Below are 23,316 nucleotides of genomic sequence, written 5' to 3' on the forward strand. Positions count from 1 at the left end.
CACCATTTGATTAAAAAAATGAACAAAGAACTCAGAGCCATGTTTGCAAGGAAGAAATACCAATGATAAGCACATAAAAACATACTCTGCATCACTAATCATTAGAGAAATGCAAATCAGAACTACCATGTGATACTACTTCGCACCTATTAGCTTGGTTGCTACTAAGAAATAAAGGAAAAAAGAAAGTAACAAGTGTTGGGAAGGATGTATAGAAATTGAGCACATCTTCTCCTGCATTGCAGGGAGGAGTGTAAAATCATTCAGCTATTATGGAAAGCAGCATGGCAGTTCTTAAAAATATTAAAAAGTATTAAAAATAGAATTAAAATATGATATGGCCATTCTACCATTCTACTCCTGTGGATATAATAATAAAAAAAATTGAAAACTGTAATTTGAAGAGATATTTAGTGTCTATATTCATAGTAGTTTTATCCACAATAACTAAAAGGTATCATCAGTGGAAGAATGAATTAACTGGTGTGTCTATACAGTGGAATATTATTCAGCCTTAAAAAAGAAGGAAATTCTGACACACAGATGAGTTGACCCTATGTTAAGTGAAATAAGCCCATCAGAAATTAACAAATAATATTTGATTCCACTTATATGAGGTACCTAGAATAGTCAAATTATAAGACAGAACGCAGAATAAGGTTGCCTGGAGCTAAGAAGAGAAGGAAATGGGAGGTGCTGCCCAATGGCTAGAGCTTCAGTTTAGGGAGATGCACAGGTCAGTGGCGGGATGGCTGCCCAGCAACGCGGATGCACTTAGTGCCCCAGAACTGCACACTCAGAAATTATTAAAGTGGTAAATTTTACGTTAAATATGTGTTTTGTTCTCATAAACAACAACAGTAAAGAAATAAAAAGAAAGAAATACTCACGGATTCCAGCCCAGATCTTGAGGGTTCACATACAGAATCCCAGCTCTGGAGACAGTCGCTGGGGTCGCGGTCCTCAAGTGATGGATCTCGAACAGGAGCCGCATGGACGGGGTGAGGGCCACCCGCTCATTGCTGGCCAGGGTCAGCACCTGGAGTGAGCGGCAGGGCAGTTGGCACTGTCATCAGGGCAAAAGGAAGGCTGTCAGGCCCCCCCAACCCCGTCCTCCCTTGGAGAAGAGTCAGAGGCCGTGAGCTCAGACCCCACTAGCAAGCACCTGAGTTAAGATCTAAGCTCTCGCCCATCCAGGGCAGCCTGACCGACCCTTGAGAATAACATTGCCAAATAGAAGACGAGCACATGGCTAGGCCTAAATGGCACAAAAGTAAATTTCTCCAGAATCAGAGACACCACAGTTGTCCACTGTCCTATAGAAACTCATGCAAGCACAAAGACGCCACACCTGTTTATGGTGAACCATGTCACAGTTCAGACAGCATTGATTATGACTCACTAAAAGTGGTTTTAATTCCGTTCTGGAGCACTGATGGTTACCAGTTTCTTGTTCCCAGCAACAAAACTTCTGTTGCTTAATCAGTGTCTCACAAACTAGTACCATCACTTTTTAATTTTTATTTACTTATTTTTGCTGAAGATGCTGGATCAACCACGGCAGAATGCTTGAGGAAGCATTCAGACACAATCTATAGCCACAGGAGCTGGTTGATTTCAATCCGTAACCTTCACCAATATTCTCATGGCACAAACTCATCTAAGAATTCTATATTTAGCTGGGCGTGGTGGCGCACGCTTGTAATCCCTACGCTTGGGAGGCTGAGACAGGAGGATCGCACAGGTTTGAAGCCAGCCTCAGCTACTGAGTGAGGCTCTCAGCAACTTAGTGAGACCCTGTTTCCAAATAAAGTAGCTGGGCGTGGTGGTGCACGCTTGTAATCCCCGCGCTTGGGAGGCAGAGACAGGAGGATCACAAAGGTTTGGAGCCAACCTCTCTGGCTTAAGAGATCCTGTTTCCAAATAAATAATATAAAAAACATAGGTCTGGGAGTGTAGCCCGGAAGTAGAAGGGCTTCCAGGAACCCCAGTACCAACAAAAACAAAAGAAACAAACAAACAAACAAACAAACTCACACACAAATAAAGTATAAATAGGTCTTGGAGTATAGCCTGGAGTATAGCTCCTAGGTTCCACTATCAGTACCACAAAAAAAAGAATTCTATATTTAATCAAAGACCATATAAAATAAATTCATTTAAGACTAGCTCCTAAAAATAGCAAGATGCTTGATATTTATTTATTTATTTTTTATTTTTTTATTTTTTGGTGGTACTGGGGTTCCTGGAAGCCCTTCTATCTCCGGGCTACGCTCCCAGACCTATTTTTACATTTTTTATTTGGAAACAGGGTCTCCTAAGCCAGCGCATGCGGCTAGCTTCGAACCTGCGCGATCCTCCTGTCTCTGCCTCCCAAGCGCGGGGATTACAAGCGTGCGTCACCACGCCCGGCTCTATTTATTTATTTAATTTTTGGTGGTACTGGGGTTCCTGGAAGCCCTTCTACATCCGGGCTATACTCCCAGACCTATTTTTACATTTTTATTTGGGAACAGGGCCCCCAAAGCCAGCGCGTGTGGCTGGCTTCGAACCTGTGCGATCCTCCTGTCTCTGCCTCCCAAGCGCGGAGATTACAAGTGTGCGCCACCACAGCCGACCGATGCTTGATATTTAACAAAAAAATTTAAGTCATCTTACTATAGTGACACATATTTGTAGTTGTGAAATTCACATTAGCCAAATTATGGAACCAGCCCAAGTGTCCATTGACAGGTGACTGAATAAAGAAAATGTGGTATCTAGACACAATGGGCTTTTACTCGGCCATAAAGAAGAGCAAAATCATGTCATTTGCAGGTAAATGGATGGAACTGTAGGGCATTATGCTAAGTGAAATAAGCCAGACTCAGAAAGTCAAGGGCTGTATCTTTTCTTTTATATATGGAAACTAGAGAGAAAAAAGGGTGGGAAGCAGGGGGAAATCTCATGAAAATAAAAGAGAGACCAGTGGAGTGGAGGAGAAGAACCAGGGGGAGAGAGGAGGGAAGGGAAAGTGGAGGTATTGACCAAATATCTAATGTCCATGTACGGACATAGCCCAATGAATCCCATGACTATGTATAATTATAACACACCAATAAAAAAGAAAATGGCAAAAAGTACAAAATAATTCTTGGATATGCATCTAACTCTCATTAAAGGGGATTAAATTTATAGAGATAAGGAGAATGCATTACTTTAAAATCCTTGTGAATTAGAGAATTTCCTTCTTCGCCTCTCCCATCCCCTCCTTTAAGTTGTCTTGTTTGCTCCTTTATAGGATTTCCTTTTTCATCTAGAGTTCCTCCTATGACCCATTTCTCCTTAGCTTTCACATATTAGGGAAAGCATCCGATCTCTTATTTTTTGTGACTGACTAATCTCACTTAGCATATTGTCCTCCAGTTCCATCCATTTCCCTGAAAATGATGTAACTGAGTTTTTTTTAATGGCTGAATAAAATTCCATTGTGCACATATCCCACAGTTTTGTAATCCATTCATCTGTTGATGGACATCTTGGTTAGTCCCATATTTTGGCTATGGTGAATTGTGCAGCTATGAACATAGATACACATGCATTAGATTGGTAGTTTTTGGGTAGATACTCAGAAGTGGTATTGCTAAGCCAAGCATGGGAAGGAGGGATGGGGAGGGAATGGGGTGGTAATTGGTAGAGGGTAAATGGGTGATGTGTGCATGTATGTCCACACAAGTTTTTTTTAACCTCAATATGATGTATGACTATAATGCACCAATAAAAATTTTTTAAAAAATAAAAAATAAAAATTCTTGGTTCAAACTATTAAAATAAAAATATCCTTGTGAAATTGAGACAGATGAGGAAAAAGTCATCTATCAAAAGAGGGATAAAGGAAACAATGTAATGCTATGTACATATATGAAGTTATCAGCACCAATATCAGTGACATTTAGGGAAGGGGAGGGAGCTGAGTGGGACCTGAAGGGAAACACACCAAGTGCTGTGTGCAGTATGTTTATATCACTCTGTACCTCATTATGGTGTATAATTTAAATGCACCAATAAATGTATATTTAAAATAGTGAGTACAAGAAGAATACCAGGCTTAGTTTAAAACTACAATTAATATCAACAAGTGCCTGGAATTTTTCATCTGCTCAAGAGGTTTTTTTTTATTTTATAGGGGCCATTAGAGATTGAACCCAGCAGCGTTCTACCTCCAAGCTACACCCTTAGCCCTTTTTATTTTGAAACAAAATCTCGCTAAGGTGCTAAGGATCTTGCTAAGTTGCTGAGGCTGGTTTCAAACCTGTAATCCTCCTGTCTTGGCCTCCCAAGTGCTAGGATTACAGGCAGGTGCACCATGCTGGCCCTCCAGATGTTATGTTTAAGGTTTGGCACTGCAGTGCTAGTCACCTTATTATCATCCATGACCGTATTCAGCGACTCGATCCACATGGGGTCAATATCTCCATCTAAGACGATCCATTTTGGTCCGTCATGCATGAGATTTGCTTGTTCTCGCAGAATGGATGAGAAGAGACCTATAAAATAAGGGTAAAGGATACTAATATATAATGAAGCTGAATGCCGTTCATTTCTAAAATAAATTTGTATTGTTTATTCTGGAAGTTCTTTCATTAATAAAAGTAATTTTGCTACTTCTTTCTTGGAGCTACACATGGGCTCCAGATGCAATTCCAAAACTTACCAGGAGGCAATGTTCAGCATCTATTTTAGACTACATATTAGTTTATTTCACCATTCTAACAGTACTCAAGAGCATAACTCTGTTTGCTAAAGCATTCAGAAGTGCTATCCAATCCTTTGAACCATTTGGTCATTGCCCTTACATCAAGTTTTCTTTACTTAACAAGGTGTGTATATATTTAAAAAAACATTTGAAATCCATGGTCATTGGGTGTGGTTGCACACCACTGTAATCTCTGTAAGTGAGAGGCTGAGACAGGAGGATAGCAGATCGGAGGCTGGCTCCAGCAACTTATTGAGACCCTCAGCAACTCTAGCAGAATCCTATTTCAAAATAAAAAATAAAATAGGGCTGTGGGTGTGGCTTAGAGGCAGAATGACCCTGGTTGAATTCCCAGTACTACAAAAAAATAAAATAAATACAGTGTACCAATAAAATAAAATCCACAGCACTCTTTGCCATCACTATGTATCTAAGTATTGGGTCTACTACATGGTATATTTAATAATTTCAACCTTCTCAAACTCAAGCATATGGGCTGTGCTGAACAAATTAACACCAATATGTGCGTTGGAGCACATCCTCTTTGGAATATTTTGTGTAAAAAACAAGTGACAGCATATAGTAGCACCTGCCACCATGACCTATATGAAACCCAACGAAGTTTACTGATGGTCCCCAATGGCTTCCATAAATTTTCAGCATATATAAATAATAATTTTCTCCTGGCCATAGTTCTTTATAAAAATACAACAGCTGGGCTAGGATAGTAAAAATTGTCCCATAGATGAAGGAAAGGGTAGATACACAGCAAGAGGGGAGAGAACGACCAAGTGTGTCCTCCATTACATTAGGTTTCTAATGGTTTCTCTGACATGTAACCACTTCATTTTTTTTTACTTTTTTATTAGTGCACTGCAATTATACATCACAGTGAGGTTCAACGTGATGTAAACATGCCTGCCCACAGCTCTTGTGTGTTTCCCACCCCGATCTCCTCCATACATGTTAGCGGGATTGGCAGTAACCCCTTCAAATATTGCCACTGTATTATTTGAACTGTTTCCTTCTGCAATCCTCCTTCTTCCCCTCCCTTAATCCCTCACCCAAATTCCTTCATTACTCTACACTCTCTCTACACGTTACTGAAAGTCCCCATGTTACCTATTTTCTCCCTAGATTCCACATATGAGAGAAAACATACAACCCTGACCTTCTGAGACTAGCTGATCTCATTTAGCAGAACATTCTCCAATTCCACACATTTTTCTGCAATGACAATCTTTAAGGCCGAGTAGAATTCCATTGTGTGACTATATATCACATTTTCTTTATCCATTCATCTGCTGATGGATATTTGGTTGGTTCCAAAATTTGGCTATTGTGAACTGTGCTGCTATAAACATGGTTATGCGTGTGCCACTGTACTATTTGACTTTAAAGCTTCTGGAAAGATACTGAGGAGTGGAGTGGTAGGTATAGTTGGGTCATGTGATGGTTCTATCCCTAGTATTTTTTTTAAGGTCTGGGGATGGAACCCAGGGGCATTCGACCTCTGAACTATACCCCCTGCCATATTTTTTATTCTTTTTAATTTGAAACAGGGTCTTATGAAGTTGCAGAGGGCCTCAGTAAGTAGCTGAGGCTGTCCGCAAACCATGATCCTCTGGTCTCAGCCTCCCGAATGCTGGGATTACAAGCGTGGGCCACTACGCCGGCTACCATTCCTAGTCTTTTGAGGAACCTGCAAATGGATCTCCTTAGTGGCTGCACTAATTTACATTTCCACCAACAGTGTCCAGTCACCTTAAGTAACCTAGGAGAGCAAGCCATGTAGACAGTGAGAGGAAGAGTGTCACTGATGGTGGAAACATCAAATGCCAAGGCCCCATGATGGGCTTGGGACAGCCAGGGGATGAGGAGGAAATAGATTTCAATAAGTGAAGACAGAGAAGGAAACGAAGTCAGAGATGTCAAATGGGAACCAACTACTACTAGAGCCATGTAGGCCATGGAAGGATAATTTTTTTTTTTTTTTTGCAGTACTGGGGATAGAACCCAGGGGCATTCTATTTCCAAGCTAAACCCCCAGCTCTATTTTTTATTCTTTACTTTGAAACAGGGTCTCACTAAGTTGCAAAGGGCCTAAGTAGGTGCAGCTGGCTACAAATTGTAATCCTCCTGTCTTGGCCTCCCAAATGCTGGGATTACAAGCATGCACCATCATGCCTGGCTCTAAGAAGGATAGATTCTAAAGGTAATGGGCACCCATTGGAAACTGAAAGCCAAGAAGTAATATCTTGAAGTGAGCCCTCAAACATCTGTATGGAAAACGAGCTATGAGAAGGCCAGTAGGATGGAGGCTTGGACTAATGGAACATCTCGGGAGAAGGTGAGAGGTACCAGAATTCAATGCATATTTTTTAAGATAATGCCCACAGGATCTGCTAGCCCCCTGCCCCTGCCGACATCCATTGCTGGTACCCAGAACAATGTCCACCCCAAGCTTAGCCAGTGTCTTATGTCAGGTACTTTATGTTTGCTGAGACACTCCTGTTGACTTCTCTCTGTCTATGAGGAGCCCTGACACGGCTGAAGTAGGATAAACTGCATAGATCCAAGTACAATTCTGCTGAATGCAAATCAAGTACTATTCAAATCTGGCTTTAATTTATAAATGCGGTTGTGATCTGCCATAGCTCCAATCACACTCACACATAAACAGTAAATCTGCAACTATGACTAAAATTGGCTTGTACTGAAAAATGGCTTTCTGAAGAGAAAAGAAAAAAAAAGAAATTTTTAGCACTTCAAAAGGGAAAATACTACTTGCCATCTTTCCATTCTCGGGTGGCGTGATGTATGAAACCAAAGAGTTCATCTGTTGTCACAGCTTTGGGGTTTAAGTCATTCCAAACGGGTTTCTGTTTCATGTTAACATATGTTCGGTTCAGTGTTCTCAAAATCTGAGGAGAAGAAAGAGTGAGCCAAGGAAATTACTACTGATGGAAGCCAAATGGAAAATAAAGAGCTCCAAAGGATATTTCTTATTTGTTATGTGTTACCAGATATTTTAGGTGTATTAAAATAGAAAAAATGGACAAATGTGCAATTCTAGTACCAGCTTGAAAAGTTCAGTCCCACTAACCCTTAGCAAGCTCAAAGTAGTTCACCTGACTCTTTGAACCAGTTAGAATGGAGAAAGTCATTTTGTCATCTGAAGTATTTTGCCATGTGCAAAATGAAAGACTATACATAAACAAGCATTTATATTCATATCTATAAAGGCACCATGCCAGAATTATTTAGATAAACGTTTTTTCAGATTTAGCTCATCTGAGGATTGTCTGGAGGGTGTTAAAACAGATCGCTGGACCCAACGCCAGAGTTTCTAATTTGGTCTGTGTGGGGTAGGACCATTTCTAACAAAGACCCAGGTGATGTCAATGATGCTGGCCTGGCATGGCCGAGCGCCAGTGGCCTAGAGTGTGGTACTTAGCAGAAGGTTGTCTCGCCTTGGGAAAAGAGGGACTGCGCTACTGATCTTTCACTGCGTAGAAGCTAGAATGCTGCTAACCATCTGCCAATGTCCTCAGTGGCCCCCTACAACAATGATTTATTCAGTCCAGAATGTCACTAATGTTAAGGCTGAAAAACCCTGCGATAGAGAATGAGGAAGAGTAACCTTAAGAATGTGAACTCACAGAATAGGTGCCTAGGATGGGTCTGGTTAATGTATGGACACCTTAACCCAAAGACTGGCCCCCGCTGTCTCTTTTGCTTTCTCTGAAAAGCCATGGCTTTTGATTTAAATATTTATATTGCTCATTACTCCCAGTGGGTTTTAAAGGACTTGCCAAATCTTTAAAATGATAAGTTGCTAAATACCATGACCCGGAGAATCAGTAGTCTGGTTTTACCAGTTTAAGTACATGTTAAGCTGAATAGGTGAAGACTAGATGAAAAAATTAAATGTCTTAAGAATATTAAGCTTATATTTTTAGAAACCTTTAATCTACTGGAAATTATAGAATTTAATTTTATCCTTCCATGAACCATGGCCTACATCTGAAACTTAGTCTAACAAAATAATTATAGGCCTATCAGTTACCCACTTTAATATTTCAATTATTACCTTTTTTACTAGAAAAATCTCCATCCAGAGCCTCCCTGTGCAATGTGCCATGTTGGATTTGAAGCTAAGTTCTCTCTACACCCATGCTCTAACACTCAAATGCCCATTCTGATTATTTTTAGTTGTTGGCTACCAAATATGTTTATACCCAGGCATCCTGAATTATAATGCATGCAGTTCTGCATATATGGTCTGCCAACCAAAAAAAAAAAAAAAAAATCAAGCATGCTGCCAGAACTGTCATTGAGGCCAAACAAAATCAAGCAGTGAACTGAAAATTGGGGGGAGGGGAGGGGGAGGGTGACAGCATCTACCGCAGATCTTCCCTGTGCAGAAAAAAATAACACAGTGGACCCAGAAAAATGCATAAAAAGTGCCTCAGAAATCTTTTTATTTTTTTTTTGCCACCTCCTTTCCTTTACAATATTTGGGCTTGTTTTTCTTAGTGATATGAGAAGAAAAAATCTAGAAAAATTTGGGAATGATAGTTTTGATAAATATGGGTAGAGACAATCAAATGCTGCAAGCCAAAATATCTTATTGTCAGTCTCTCAATATCTTAGAATCCAGGTGTAACTGGTTTTTTGTTGCTGTTGTTTTTTGTTTGCTTGTTTGGGCTCAGGGGGTTGAACCCAAGGTCATTCTACCTCTGAGCTATACTCCAGACCTTTTTATTTTGAAACAGGGTCTCAGTAAGTTGCTGAGGCTGGCCTCAAACCTGTGACCATCCTGTCTCAGCCTCCCAACTACTGGAATCATTTTTGAAAGATGTGTCAGTAAGATGATACATGTACACATCAAAATACAGGAACAGAGTGATCTGTGCATGTGGAAAGCCTGACCTTCATCTCAGCTTACTCTTCTCTTCCTATGTGAATGAAATGTTCTATTTGTTTCCCTCTTTCCCTCTCCCCAAATATAAAAAAAAAGTTTCAATTGAGTGAATATTGACATTGGAGGGTCAGATTCTTTTTCTTTTTCTTTTTTTTTTTTTTTTTTTTGGTGGTACTGGGGTTCTTGGAAGCCCTTCTACCTCGGGGCTATACTCCCTGACTTATTTTATACTTTTTTTTATTTGGAAACAGGGTCTCACTAAGTTGCTGAGAGCCTCACTAAGTAGCTGAGGCTGGCTTCAAACCTGCCCGATCCTCCTGTCTCCGCCTCCCAAGCGCAGCGCAGGGATTACAAGCCTGCGCCACCATGCCCGGCTGGAGGCTCAGATTCTAACCCCAAATTATGGTGGGCTTCACCAAAAGAACTCTTTTAAGGAGCAAAACTAGGCTGAAGAAAAGCATCCTCCACGGCCAGAAGCTCTCAGGCAGGGGGGAGAACAAAAACTTTATCATACCTAAGCTTTTACCTTTTTGCCGAGTTTATCATACCTTGCTTTTTCCTGTGCCTGCATTTCCAACCACAAAGACAGAGTGCCGCACGCTCAGCAGTTCCTCGAGCTGGAAGACCTGCACACCAAACAGCCAGTCGTGGTTTCCTTTCATGACTTGGTGACAGAAAGACAACCTACCCATCCTTGGCCATGTCTTCTTTCCTTCCAGCCCAAGCCAGCTCCACTGACAACATTTTGCTCAAGGAAAGTTAAAATATACGACAAGTCCAAGGCACAGGTTCTCCTGCATCTCTCATGTAGAACACATGGGTGCAAACACAGTAAAACCACCTCTCCATGTAGTGCTTTAGACATGGCAGAGGTAGTTACTTATTAAATCATAACGTTTTCAACAAAAACAGCATATATATTGTCTGCATTTGAGTAATGACTTATGTCCTATAAAATATCTAAAATAGAGTGTGTGTGAATGTGTGTGTGTATGTGTGTGCATGAGTGTATTATAATGTCAAGGCACTCACTGAACCCAAATTGAATACGTCTATGCACAAGCGTTTGAAAAGCCAGACAATATCCTCCTAGGTTATTCTCATGCATGTTGACCCCCCCCCCTGTTAAAATCACACACTAATGATTTTACTTTCAATTTTTTCTAAAATGAGGGAAAGGACAAAAATTTTTGGTGCATGTCACTAAGGAGTTTTACAGGTTAATAAAATGTATGCTTACATGTAGAACCACCACTTTCATACCTATGCTTTTACATTCTTGCCAAATGGGACTACTACATTGACTGACATTTGCTTTAGTTAAGACTGTCTTGGTACAGTGTTTGAAAGTACTTATTAAGGGCATTTTAAGGCCAGGGTAGCAGGAGTAATGTTTTGGAGATGCGCTATGAATCCCTGGACCTCCATGGAAGGCAAAGCCGCTCTCACCTTGAGGACGAAGCTGTCCTCGGGCTGCAGGCGGAGCTCCAGGGTGGCCTGCCTGACCATCTGCTCGAAGTGCGGCTTCCTCCTCCTGGGCACCTCCAGGGCTGGAAACAGGTCACTGACCAGGCCCAGAAACACCGGAACGTCATCCGTCACTATCTTAGGCATATTGAAGTCCCGTAGTGCTCGCATGAGCACCTAGGAAGAAGAACAGAGAATACTTACCAGAAAGCCAGTATGGATACGTTGCAAAACACTAGCAGGGAAGATTTTGAAAGCTTTTACCACAAAGAAATAACAACCACTTGAAGAGATAGATATGTTTGGCCTGATTTGAACATTATACAACATACACATATACCAAAACATTACATGCCACCCCACTAGTATGTGCAATTTTTATGTTTTATGCACCGATTTTAAATTAATTAAAAATGAATGTAGTAGTGGCACATGCCTGTAATCCCAGTAGTTGGAAGGCTAAGATAGAAAAATAACAGGTACAAGGCCAGCTGCAGCAACTTAGCAAGACCCTCAGTAACTTAGACCTTGTTTCAAAAACAAGGGCTGGGAATGTAGCTCAGAGGTAGAATGAATACCCCTGGGTTCAGGTCCCACTACTAGTATTACTACCACTACTACTACTACTACTACTACTACTACTACCATGTGTGATGTTGTTACTGTTCTCCATCAATGTCATTCTATCTATAAGGAGGTGGAGTGCTTCTGAGTCAACACAATAGAACATGAAAAAGTTCTGCTGATACAACACAAAAGCCTCAGGATGAGACCAGCAAGGAGCCCTCCTCCTTCTGGCCGCAGCTCTGTTCTGGCCTTCAACAAGGGTCTGAGGACTTTTTCTTCTTATTCCTCAAACCCCAGGTTGTGAATCCTATCAGATTATTTTGTTCCAAGTACTCTGAGACCTCTGATAATCTCAAACATTTCCAGTTTGGGTTTCAGTTCTCTATTGGGTGAAAACCAAAGAAGGCTTTATGTTTTAGAAGCAATCACTCAGACATCAAGAGAACATTTATAGAAAGAGCTAAATATCCCATTAACAGTATCCATAAAGCAGGAGAACAAAGGAATGAAAGAAAATGTTAACATGAACTGTAACCCAAAGGGAAATAGTCACAAATTTAAAAATCACAGAACCAGGCCCCTTACCATAAAAAAAAAAAAAAAACCTTACAGAACAGATCTAGCCCTTTCTTTGCTTCTGAAGCCATACTGCAGATTGCAAGTGCTACGCATTCAGTGCTCTCAGTACTCACTAAGCAGGGAAGGGTGCACGAGGAGGTGTCATCATCTCCCCCAGGAGGAGAGCAGGACATTTCCAGCTGCTCTGAAGGACCGCCGAGCACTCCACTGGGGCTGAACCATTCTTCCTGCTTGGTGCCCCTCTCACACCCCGGGATATGAGTGCTGCTTCTCCCATTACACTGTATCTTCCCTGACTTTTCAGAATTCATATCCCAACTCAATTATCAGATTTCTGAGTGTTTCTCAAAGGAAATCAGTGATCACTGAATTATTTGATAACTGTCAAAATCCTTTTTGTGGCCGATATTTCAAAAGCACTTATAAAAATCACATTCTTTTCTTTCCCACATTCATATTTCTGTACTCAAGAACAGTTGTGACCTCTTACAAGAAATACCACACCATGCCTTAAAATATCCTGCATTAAAAATAGAGGCTATGAGCCAGGCATGGTGGCATGCGCTTGTAATCCCAGTACTTGGGAGGCTGAGACAGGAGGATCACAGGTTCGAGACCAGCCTCAGCAACCTGTGGGTCCCTCTGCAACTTAGACTCTGCTTTAAAATGAAGAATAAAAAATAGATTTAGGAGGCTGAGACAGGAGGACTGCGCAGGTTCGAAGCCAGCCTCAGCTACTTAATGAGGCTCTTTGCAACTCAATAAGACCCTGTTTCAAAATAAAGAATAAAGAAAATAGGGCTGGGGGTGTTGCTTGGAGGTAGAATGCCCCTAGGTTCCATCCCCAGTACTGCCAAAAAAAAAAAAAAAAAAAATAGGGCTGGATATATAGCTTGGAGGTAGTATGTCCTTGGGTTGGATTCCCACTGCCACAAAAAAAAGAGGTTTTTTTTATTTTTTAGAAGGCATGCTGTGTGCACCTCACCAGCCAAGTCTACACTTCTATCTCTATGAGGTCATTTAGCTATTCACTCAAAACCGTATCAGCTTCGCGGTACCTGGCTTTCAGGTCTATTTTTATCTCCTCGTTTCAGGGAGCCAGCTACAACCAGCACGGACTTAATAGCACGGAGTCCCCAATCGTAATGATCCTGAAATCAAAACACAGGTATATGTGGTCAAGAATTGTGCGAGGGAGTAAAAGTCTCATTCCAGAAATAAAAGGTCAATGTTAAAGAGTGCAGATAAACACACACTTCAACAATTCAAAATAATGTTTCTCTCTTCTCCATGAAACTGCGGAACACCAGGTCCTTCAGTGGCTGTTTTGCTTCTATCGCAGGTTCGCGGCCACTGTCAGCAGGGTGTGACTTCTTTCTGCAGGGTGTGACTGTAGCGCTGGCCGGGCCTGGGTGCCTGCCTCGCTCTCCTCTCTCAGCGAACCTGCTAATCAGCAGCTGGACTCCTCCATGTGTTCATCTCCACGTCAGCACATCTCTTGTGTGCACTGAGGACCCTCGTCCTCCAGGCCTGTGATGTCTCATTGTCTTAATTACCTCTACTCTGATGCTGATACTACATATCATAAAAATCATATTAATTTGCCGGAGCCAGCCGGCAAAAGTACGGGTTCTGAAGAGAGGCGTGAGGATGAAGAATTTAACTCTAAGAATTTGATTCTCAGAATATTTAATTTATTCTAACATGGGGAGGCTGCCAGCCTACTAGCTCTACTGGCCAACCCTTGCTCCTGGGTCAATATCTCTACTGGTCGATGACTACTCCCGGGTCAGTATTCCTGTATTGTGCCAACGACTACTCCTGGGTCAGTATTCTCTATTGCACCAATGCTGGGTTTGTTTTTCCAGAGGTATTTATACAGTCACAGGTCAACCAATATCCTCATGCTACCACCACCAGAATACAATAAAGACCAAGTCCAAAGCACATATATTACAGATAGGTTAATCAGTACCCTCGTGCCATCACCATCTGATCTTCTCCCAGACCTTCCACTCCGAACTTTCCATGACCCCAAACCTTGTTGACTCTGGGTGAAGGACAGTCAGCTGAGTCAGAAACATTAATCTAGGGGAAAGCCTTAATGGTACCCCACATTAAGTTCAATTATATACCAGTTGCTCTTTGAAAATTCCCTGCCATCGCTGGGCGTGGTGGCGCATGCTTGTAATCCCAGCATTCAGGAGGCTGAGACTGGAGGATCACGGTTCATGGACAGCCTCAGCTACTTAGTGAGGTCCTCTGCAACCTAGTGAGACTCTGTTTCAAAAGAAAACAATAAAAAAATGGGGCAGGGGTAATTCCAGCATTTGGGAGGCTGAGACAGGAGGATCGCACAGGTTGGAAGTCAGCCTCAGCTACTGAGTGAGGTTCTCAGCAACATAGTGAGAGCCTGTTTCCAAATAAAGTATAAAATAGGTCTGGGAGTATAGCCCAGAGGTAGAAAAGCCTCTGGGTTCCAACCTCAGTACCCCCCAAAATAAAAATTCTGTTAAAAAAAATAAGGCAGGGGGTATAGCTCTAAGGTCAAATGCCCCTAGGTTCTACTCCAGACCCACAAAAAAAAAAAAAAAAAGGAAAGAACATTCCCTGTCATTCTCTAGTGTGCTTCTTCCCACGGGCCCTGAGCTCTGGAAGATGGAGACAGACTTCTGCACTTTTGTCGTGGAGGGCCACGCACAGTGACTGGCACGGGAGGTGCTCAGGAGAGATGATCCAGACTCAGAGGTGGCTGCCTTGGTGCGGCTGACCTTCCCTCCCGGTCCCCGTCACAACACTCTCAACTGTCTCTCCCAGCCCAAGAACCAACACCTGTAAAGAGCACAGAAAGCATTCACCTACTTTACAAGTGTTATGGGCGTAAAATGAGTTAATGTGAGGATGAATGCTTTGTGGGCAATGGTACAATATATACGTGAATAAATACACCATTTTCTCCATTAGTGGCTAATAAAATCAATTTAGTGGATCTTGAACATCGCTTTTGTTGGTAATAAAATGGAGTGGAATGCGATAAAAAGACACCAGAGTGTGATGCAAATAATAAGGATGAGGAGTGTTTGATGAAAATTCCTGCTGTGGGGTGTGTGTGTGTGTGTGTGTGTGTGTGTGTGTGTGTGTGTGTATGTGTGTGTGTTGTGGTATTGTGGTACCAGGGATTGAACCCAGGGGGAATTCTACCTCTGAGCTACATCCTTAGCACTTTTTTTTTGTTTTGAAACAGGGTCTCACTAAATTGCGGAGAGTCTCGCTTTATTGCTAAGGCAATTCTCAAACCTGAGATCCTCCTGTCTCAGCCTCCCAGATACTGGAATTACAGGCGTGCTGGTTTTGAACTTAACAATATTGTGAAGATTTTTGTAGCATTTAATTTCATGATCTCCCCCTAAAATATAAATCCACAGTAATTAAAAGGATGACATAACTTTATCTCCAAGATTGCACCATCATAGTGGGCAACTTAAAATGAAGGCAATGGGCAGTAGAGGGCAACTGTGTGGTTGGCATAGAGCTTTAATACTTTCCTTCTATAACCACTGGAGACTTATGTCACCAGGCATTAATGTAAGGTCATGAAAAGACCAAAGGTCAAAGGTGACCACAGAGCCAAATTTAAAAATATTGATGCTGATACATGTATAACTTTTATGGCACATCAGCAACTTAATGAACCTGCAAGAAACTTAGGACTAGAGAGTAGAGAGTGTGCAGTTGACTTATTTTAGAGAAGAAGAATTGTACAGCAAAAGTTTTTTTTTTTAAAGGCAACCCCATCTTCAGATAAAAGATCACCAAAAAATGAGAAAACATTTATCAAAGATGTTCTTCAGAAATCAACCTCACCTCACTCTTAGGAACACTCTGTCTTCTCCTACTAGCAAGTAATATTCTTACCAAGAAAGAAAAGCAATATAAAACCCCCTTTATAATTATAGCCTAAAGAAAACCACATACGCCTACTGATTTTAAAAAAACTGAATTAAATTCAAATAAGCCATTTGAACATTAAAGTGTCTAAAATTTAATTTCAGAAACATTAAGATTCATAAAGTATGGATTTTTAAAATTCTATGGAAAATATAAAATTTCTAATATTTAAGTATAATTCGAAAGTTATATTCAAAGGCTGCTTTCAAGAAAAGGTAAAAAAGGAGCCCTCACCTGCTTGGACAGGAGCTCCTTGCAGAGTGTGTACAAGGAAATAAACTTCCGGGCTAAGGTGCGAGCGTCCACAAAACCTTCAGCAACTAACATGATTTCACAGATCAGCTCAATGTCGGGGGCCACCATGGCACAAGGTCTGAAATGTAAACAGGAACCTTAGTTCCGAAACGTGGTAAGGTCAGAAGTACAAACTGCTTAAATCAAGTGGTCGATCTATACCAAGTATGAGCAGGCCGCAATTACCTCTGTCAATCATTGCTAACAAGACCCTTCAATTCAACTAAAAATTTCCACAGGACACCTATGAAAAGATGGAAAGTTGGAAATGCAGAAGCCAAAAGAAATTTCATGGATCTATTCTTTTTTTTTGGGGGGGCGGTTTGAGGTTTGTTGTAGTGGTGGTGGTGTTTGGGGGATTTTGGAAAAGAAATTTCATGGATCTATTCTATTTTTCTTCTTTTTTTTTTTGGTTTGAAGTTTGTTGTGGTGGTGGTGTTTGGGGGATTTGGGTATTTAATTTTTGGAACGTGCTATTTTTTCTTTACAAGGCATGGGGATGGAATTCGTGGCCTGGAGCCTGTTAGCATGCCATCGTGCCCTTTACATTGGGTCTCCCAGTGTTTAAGTTGTCGCTGTGCAAAGAGGAACCGTGAGGCTGTGTGCTGGAGGCCAAGCTTTACCAGCCCGTGGTGTGCTGGGAAAGGCTGAATAACCAGCTCTCCAGAAAAGAGCATTTGCTTAGTTCCCTGGAGTAAATCCTCCACCGTGGCCGGTTTCATGCCACCAGTCCAGCCATACATGTGGCGCTGGGAGGAGGTGCATGGAGGTCAATGCACAACACGGAAGAAAAACAGCCTCCAGCACACAACTGTCAGTAAAACCACTGTGGAGTCATGAGTCTTGAGTATTTATTGACTTTGCTATAATGTAATTTATTTAATCAAAAGTTGATATTATACATACATATATATATATATATATATATATATATATATATATATATATATATATATATATGCTGTATTTAGCCAGCAGGTCACAAAATTCATGAGCACTTAATCAGTAGCTCTCCAAAGCTTGTACAAACCATCTCTAGCACCCTGCCTGGGGCCAGCACTGGGAGTATTTTGAGGCTTTTTCTTTTTTTCTTTCTTTTTTGGGGGGGAGTGGTAATAGTGGAAACTGACAGAGGTGTTCTAGCTCTGAGCTATACCACTAGTTCCATTTTAGTATTTAATGAATTAATTAGCTAATTGATTATGGGTACTAAGATTTCAATCCAAGGACATTCTACCTCTAAGCTACACATTCAGACCTTTTTATTTATTGATTGATTGATTTTTTGCTTTCAAACAGGGTCTTGCTAAATGGCTGAGTCTGGCCTTGAACCTACCATTCTCCAGTCTCAGTCTCCCAAGTGCTAAATTACAAGTGTGCACCACCACCAGGCCCAGCTTGGTTTTTATTTTGGAGCAGAGTCTCACTAAGTTAACGCATGCTGACCTTGAACTTGTGATCTTCCCGTCTCAGCCTCCCAAGTACTGGGATTACAGGGGTTTGCTACCATGCCTTACTCTGGAGAAATTTTTAAGATGAAAATTTAGAAAAACATAGATTCAAATTCATCTTATTTTATTTTTTGGAGGGATCTTTTGAAAAGCTCTTTCCAAAGGCGGTTGTCAAAGACAGCAATATGTGGAAAACTTTACTCAGTTTTAAGTCAAGCAACAAGGGAGCAAGAGCAAGTATATGAACCTATCATTGTACATTTCTGTATTAGACATCGCGATATTTACCCACTTGTTTTTGCACATGTAATTATGTCTACCTCATGCTCATCTAATTTCCATTCTAAACATTCTCCAAGGTTCCTTTGGGTTCAGGTTATTGAATATTTCATCTACTTAAGCTGCTCCACTATTTTCTTCAATTAATTATTGTACAGCATAATGATGGAAGAGGTAAAGATAAAAGTTAAATAGGGGGAGAAAAGGTAGCATATTTACTTATTTTTACTTACAGTAACACAGGTAATAATTTGTTTTTATGATGTTGAGGACTGAACGCAGGGCCTTGTGCATGCTAAGCTGCACTCTATCACCAAACTAGATCCCGGCCCATAGATATTTACTGAGCACTGTGTATTTTTAATGCCTTGTGCTTTGAAGTTTCACACCCTCTTCCGCTTAATTCTCACAGTGCTATGAGGCAGCTTTTCTTCTAATCTGCATTTTACAGAGGTGCAGACTGATGTCCCAGATGCACAAGCACAGCCATGGAGTCAGGAGATCACAGCCATGGAGTCAGGAGATCATAGCCATGCAGTCAGGAGATCACAGCCATGCAGTCAGGAGATCACAGCCATGCAGTCAGGAGATCACAGCCATGCAGTCAGGAGATCACAGCCATGGAGTTAGGAGATCACAGCCATGGAGTTAGGAGATCACAGCCATGGAGTCAGGAGATCAGGGCCCAAGCACACTGCCTCTGCTCACGAAGAGTACTTCCTTCATCCAAAGTTTTTAAAAAATTTCGTTGACACTAACATACATGATGCTGCACTTAATTTGTCAAACAAAATTTACAAAGACATCATAAAACAATTTCAAATTTTGAAACTCAATGAAGAAATGCATGAGATAAATTGGATCACAAACGTAAGAATACTGAAAAGCTGCACAGATTTCAAAGAAAACTTTTCTGCAATCATTGCATTTATTTCTAGGATACTTATTCTCTAAATTTTTTTCAAGAAAATTAAACAAAAATTGCTGTGCTAGAGAAATCTATTATTTGGAGTAAAGGAAAACATTCAATGTGCAATGTTGGTATATTTGATTAAATATTAGGAAAGAGAACTATATTTGAATGAGAATTATTTAAATACTCATTTCTTATTATCAACCAGAATAAGTTCTCATTAGATGAATTGTATTTAAAAGTGATGAAAATTAGAATAAAATACAAATGAAATATGGTTAAATATATAGATGGATGTATAAGCAAATTGTAGGTTTAAAAGAATTGAAAGAAATAACACAGAGGTTCTTATAGCATATTTAAAGTGGCATATTATTATTTTGAAGGTACACTGAATAGTTAAAGATACATATTGTTAATTCTAAAGAACTCCTAAAAAATAAAACAGGTATGATTTAATCTTATCTTCAGGGAAAAAGAAAGACGCAAATTACTCACATCAGGGATGGAATTCATGATATCACTAAAGATAATAAAACAATATTCTGAACAAATGCACACCAATACATTTAATAATCTAGATAACATTATGGGTAAATGCCTTAAAAGATATAGATTATCAAAACTAAGTCAAGAAGAAGTAAAAAAAAAACTTAATAACTTCATCTTTCTTTAAAACTTCAATTAAAGATCCCAATAAAGAAAACTCTAAGTCCAGATGGCTCTACTGATTAATTCTAATAAATATTTATGAAATAAATGATAGCAATACTATGCAAAGTCCTGGGAAAACAGAACGCTTACTAATTGATGATATTGGCATTACTTTGGCTCCAAAACCAAAAAGATTATAAGAAAGTTCACTACATACTACTATTCCTCATAGCAAAGATTTAAAAAATCTGTAACAAAATACTGAATCCAGCAATACACACAAAAATTATCTTCTAATCAATTGAGCTTTATCCCAGTAATGCAACACTGAAGGATCATTTAGCATTTGGGAATCTATCAATATAATACAGCACATTAACAGAATAAAACGGGGGAAATATATAGTGAAAAACTATAAAACAACAAAACTTGTAGAAGAAAGCATAGTCCAAGTTTGTTTTTGCTTTTTTTTTTTTTTTGTTTTAATCTTGGGCCAAACAAACTTTTTTAGCAGACATAAAAAAAACCAAATTGATAAATTATAGTCCATAAAATTTAAAACTTTTGTCTTTGATGGACACCAACCATTAAGACAATAAAAAAGCCAGACACAAAAGATAAGAAAAACTTAGCAATGTGCATATATAATAAAAGAACAGTGCTTTGTATAAGATGAAATGGGAATGGCCAGTAGGTCCATGAAAAAATGATCAACATCATTAATATTTGTGGAAATGCAAACTAAACCCACAATGTCACACTACTCTCTATTAGATTGGAAAAACTAAAAAACTGGCTATAGCAGGTTTTAGCAAGAATGTAAAGGAAGTGGAATTCTCACACATTGATGGCGAGGATGTAAACGGTGAAATCCTCTTGCAACGAGATTTCAGATTTTTTTTTTTTTTTTTTTGTGGTACTGGGGTTCCTGGAAGCCCTTCTACCTCCGGGCTACACTCCCAGACCTATTTTTACATTTTTATTTGGAAACAGGGTCTCCTAAGCCAGCACGCACAGCTGGCTTTGAACCTGCGTGATCCTCCTGTCTCTGCCTCCCAAGCGCGGGGATTACAAGCGTGAGCAACCACGACTGGCGAGATTTCAGATTCGTAAAAGTTAAATACACATTTGCCATGAGAGCCAGAAATTTCATTCTTATTTACCAAAAAGGAATAAAATACATAGTTGTGCAAAGATTTACATGGATCTTCTTATCAGCTTTATTCATAATAGCTCCAAACTCGAAACCATGCAAATGTCCATCAACTGGTGAACAGAGAACAAATTGCAATATGTCTACACAACAGAATACTAGTTGGTGATGATAAGCAGCAAACTATTGCTAAGCTCACCACCATAATGCTCAAAGGAAGATACCAGAGTACAAACTGTTGGGGTTTGTTTACAAAAACCCCGAGGAAGATAAATGTAATCGATCATCACAGAGACTATGTCTAGAGTGGAGGGATGAACTTCAGAGAGCCGGAGACCCCTCTGGGGTGTTGGAGGTGTCTTCTGCATCTTGGTTGACTGTTGCAGTGTCTTGACCCTATGCACTCACCTGGGAGCGTGTCACTGCACTAAACTGTGCCCGAGTAAAGTGATTCAAAAGATAAGTTCATTACAAGGAGCTCCAGATGCAGCCACACAGATGCTCTTACTGCTGGTAAGAGTGTCTATTGGCAAAGTATTTTTAGAAAGCAGGTCACCACTAGGAACTCACCTAATAATTCTACATTTAGGAATCTACTCTGGGGCAATGATCAGAAATAAATTTTCACATGAGTAGATGTTTATAGCCTATTTTGTAGTCATAAAAAACAAAAACAACAACAAAAAAAGACCTTACATGCCAGATAGTAGAAGATAGTTCAGAAAATATGGACAGACCATAAGCAGGACCACTGTGGAGCTATGTAAAATGATATTTTCAAAGAATATTCAAAGGTACAATAAAATATGTATGTCACAATATTAAATGAAGCATGCCTGTAATCCCAGTACTTTGGAAGCTGAGACAGGAGGACACAGGTTTGAGGCCAGCCCTCAATAACTTAGCAAGAACCGATGTAAAAATAAATGAGGGCTGGGTATGTAGCTCAGAAGTTGAACACCCAAGTTTAATCTCTAGGACCACAACACACACACACACACACACACACACACACACACACACTAAATAAAGGGAACAAAATAAAATCATACCTACTATAATATATTTAATACCATAAATTTAAATTATAAAAGGTAATAGGAAATATATAATAATTGTTATTTCTGGGTGTGATGATGCTGTAATTTGTTATTATTTTCCATATTTTCCAAATATTTCATAAGTTATAACATTATGCTTTAATAAATCATCATAACAAAAGAACTAATATTAAATAATCAAACTTAACCATATAAACTTTAAATACTGATTTTTAAGTCCTGGCTTAATTCACAAGGGTTAATTTGTCATGAGAAAAACTTTCTCTACAACAGATCCCTGAAAAATAATGAGCTTTCCCCAGGAATTCTCAAACAGGCCACTTAACAGTGCAAACCCACAACGTTAGGTGGCATGAGTGTACCAGATGCTCCGCTGCAGAGCACAGCACTTGCCTGAAAAGAGCTTTGAGGTTTTCTGGTAATTCAGTTCGACCAGCATATCCTGGATTCATAGTAATAAATATTCCAACTGATGGCTTCAGTGTGATAGCTTCTCCAAGAAATACAAATCTACCATAGAAAGAATGTTGATGGAATTAAACACGTTCATCAAATATGACGCACATTGACAAATGCAGACCACGGCAAAATGCAAATTCTTATTATGAGGCTGTTTATGCTGTGTAATGTTCTTTAAAATTCATAAGCATACATATTTTGAATACATTTTGAAGCATGTTTATTAAAAAAATACCTTCTCTTCTCCCCAGGGAATTATAAATATGGGAAATTTTCTTTTTTTAATTTAGCATAGCCATACTGGCCTAGAATAGAAAAACGAGGACTTGATTATTTTAACATCTAATGAAATATGATAGCGTTAACTCTAAGCTACATTCCCCTAGATCCTTTTTTAAGTTTTTAATTTTGAAACAGGTCTCACTAAGCTGCCGAAGCCGGCCTCAAACCTGTGATCCTCCTGTCTCAGCCTCCCGAGTACGGGGATTAGAGGCATGTGCCACTGGATCTGGCTAGCCATTCCTTAAAAGGAATATTACAGATGGAGAATGTCCATGCTAGGCAAGGGACCCTTTTCAGTGCTGATTCTGTCCACTTGCTCACCTGTTCTCCTTGCCTTCTTCCCTCCTATTTACTCAGTAAATACCACTGAGTATCACTGAGTATCATGAGAGCTAGCTCTGGAACCAGACTGGGAAGGTTCGGAGCTCAGCTCTTTATCACATTAAGCATGTTAATTATCCTGTGTTCCAATTCCATCATCTAATAATAAAAAAGACAGTAATACTACCCACCTTATTGGATTACATGAGGATTTAAGAAATTACGA

At 40.0% G+C, this 23,316-nt stretch overlaps 1 protein-coding gene across 2 annotated transcripts in view; it reads right to left on the bottom strand.

Annotated features, from left to right (window-relative positions):
• The window catches only part of DNAH11 (dynein axonemal heavy chain 11), a gene marked incomplete at its 5' end in the record, with an annotated part of 386,720 nt that overhangs the window by 199,107 nt on the left and 164,297 nt on the right, over positions 1–23,316 (bottom strand). Inside the window, 8 exons of one of the 2 annotated variants that reach the window (XM_080701838.1) lie at positions 891–1,039; positions 4,399–4,526; positions 7,527–7,659; positions 10,211–10,288; positions 11,112–11,306; positions 13,334–13,426; positions 16,458–16,596; positions 22,413–22,538. In XM_080701838.1, the coding sequence (XP_080557964.1) occupies positions 891–1,039; positions 4,399–4,526; positions 7,527–7,659; positions 10,211–10,288; positions 11,112–11,306; positions 13,334–13,426; positions 16,458–16,596; positions 22,413–22,538 (1,041 nt within the window). Of the gene's footprint in view, positions 1–890; positions 1,040–4,398; positions 4,550–7,522; positions 7,660–10,210; positions 10,289–11,111; positions 11,307–13,333; positions 13,427–16,457; positions 16,597–22,412; positions 22,539–23,316 lie in introns of both variants that reach the window. The other variant, XM_080701837.1, reaches the window with a different exon arrangement.

Source organism: Muscardinus avellanarius (genome assembly GCF_963383645.1).
Source record: "Muscardinus avellanarius genome assembly, chromosome: 9".
Taxonomy (NCBI): Eukaryota; Metazoa; Chordata; class Mammalia; order Rodentia; family Gliridae; genus Muscardinus; species Muscardinus avellanarius.